Here is a 1,979-nt window from a genome sequence, read left to right as displayed (position 1 = left end):
ATTAATTATTTTATTTTATAAACGAAAAAAATCCCAAAAACTAGTATCACTTTTAGTATTATTTATGTCATAATAAAAAAAAGACAAACATGTTCCTAATTCTTTAGTTAACTGTTGTCTCAGTATATTCAAATGATGATTGTGTTTCTACTTAGCAGATGGAAAAATTTGTTGTTTCTGTGTTTGACCATGAAAAAATTTTGTGACAAACAAACAAGGAGAGTTGAGTTACCGGGATGAGTTAGTTGAGAGGTTTCCAAAGATGGATTTGGACCTTATCAACTTCTTTGACTTGAAGGAACTATTCAAAAGTTTGAAATACGATGATTACAAAACAATTATGTAGTTTGATTCGAATGCTACTAATTTAGAAGTCGGGTTGCATCCTATTTTTGGAGATTCAGAGATCAATGGTTCAAACTTACCAAAAAAAATAATAATTAAAGAAAAGATAAGAAAGGGAATTGTAGTTAAAAAAAAGTAATAGCTAAAAGTTGAAAAAGATTTGGGAGAAAATAGTAGTCCAGATAGTTGGAGAGGAATATCCAACAATATCCCCCTCTCATTCTCTCTAGCTAGCTCCATCATCAACCCCCAACCCCATTATCAAAGACCCATATATGATATATCATATATCATATTACAATTATTTATTTCACAAATTCAACTTGGCTTTATTTCCTTATCGGACAACTCACTCCTAAACGCCACACTTCCTTTTTAATTATTCTGATTTCATTTCAAAATATTAATTCCTTAGTTACCAACGCATAACGCATTCTCCTTATTTCACACACACAAACCACCACGTACATAATAAAAAATTGATGACGACGACGATATTAGTCTTCGATGCATAACTTGAAACCGTCATCGCCAAATTCAGCTTCAATTTCATTCATCAGGTACCTTCCGTTTTCTCCTCCTCCTCCTCCTTCTTCTTCTTCTTCTTCTTCTTCTTCACTATTAGCTTCTTCTTCTTTTTTAATTATTTTTTATTCTTTATATCGTTTGACCTTTCTATTCAATTCAAATCCCTTATTTCTCTTTCGGTTGGTCTTTTACGACTACCAGATTTTGACCCATCAAACCCAACAAAGTTCTACTTCAGATCTGAACCCAAAGTTGGAATCTTTCTCCACTTCCAAACTCAAATGCTCAATTGGGTCTCCCATCGGTCTTGAAAAATTCAACCCGAAAAAAGAAAATCAGAAAAAAGGTCATGTCTGGGGCAGGACAAGCCATAGACATGGAGCACGTGGGTTTTCCGAAGGCGAAATCCACGGCGGCTCACGGCGGTTCCAACCCGGCAAAGAAACAGGGTCCGGTATCAATGGATCACGTGCTTCTGGCACTGCGCGAGACGAAGGAAGAGAGGGATCTTCGGATTCGGAGCCTCTTCAATTTCTTCGATGGCGCTAACAATGGTTACTTGGATTATGCGCAGATTGAGGCGGGTTTGTCGGCACTTCAGATACCGCCGGAGTACAAGTACGCCAAGGACCTCTTCAAGGTTTGCGATGCTGATAAGGATGGAAGGATCGATTACCATGATTTCAGGCGTTACATGGATGACAAGGAGTTGGAGCTTTATCGAATTTTCCAGGCCATTGATGTTGAGCACAATGGCTGCATTCTCCCTGAAGAGCTCTGGGATGCACTTGTTAAGGCTGGTACTTATTCTTAGCCTCTCATTTTGATTTTCTTACTTAAGTTTCTTATGCTCTCTCCTTATTAGTACTTTTGCTAGTGATGTAATTAAGTGTGTTCTTGTTGTTGCCTACTGTTGGTTACCGTTTTCCTTTTCTGGGTCTGGGCCAATGCAAGTTGACATTTTCATGACACTAAATTAAACTCTGCACTGTCTTTGAAAGCTTGTTTAGTACTGGAAGTTTAGAGTTGCTGTAATTGGATAGGTGGATTATGCGATTGTGACAACTGACAAGGAGTTTTTCTTTATTTTGTTTTTTGTTTTTGGG

General features: G+C 37.3%; 1 protein-coding gene across 2 annotated transcripts in view; it reads left to right on the top strand.

Moving 5' to 3' along the window:
• LOC107630886 (calcium-binding mitochondrial carrier protein SCaMC-1) overlaps positions 604-1,979 on the top strand; it is a 3,577-nt gene continuing 2,201 nt past the window's right edge. The window contains exons 1-2 of one of the 2 annotated variants that reach the window (XM_021119251.1): positions 604-905; positions 1,448-1,673. In XM_021119251.1, the coding sequence (XP_020974910.1) occupies positions 1,568-1,673 (106 nt within the window). In that variant the 5' untranslated portion in view covers positions 604-905; positions 1,448-1,567. Of the gene's footprint in view, positions 906-1,074; positions 1,674-1,979 lie in introns of both variants that reach the window. The other variant, XM_016334162.2, reaches the window with a different exon arrangement.

This window comes from Arachis ipaensis, chromosome B03, assembly GCF_000816755.2.
Source record: "Arachis ipaensis cultivar K30076 chromosome B03, Araip1.1, whole genome shotgun sequence".
Classification (NCBI taxonomy): Eukaryota; Viridiplantae; Streptophyta; class Magnoliopsida; order Fabales; family Fabaceae; genus Arachis; species Arachis ipaensis.
Note: the sequence above shows the minus strand (reverse complement) of the source record. Positions and strands in the feature narration are given on the sequence as shown.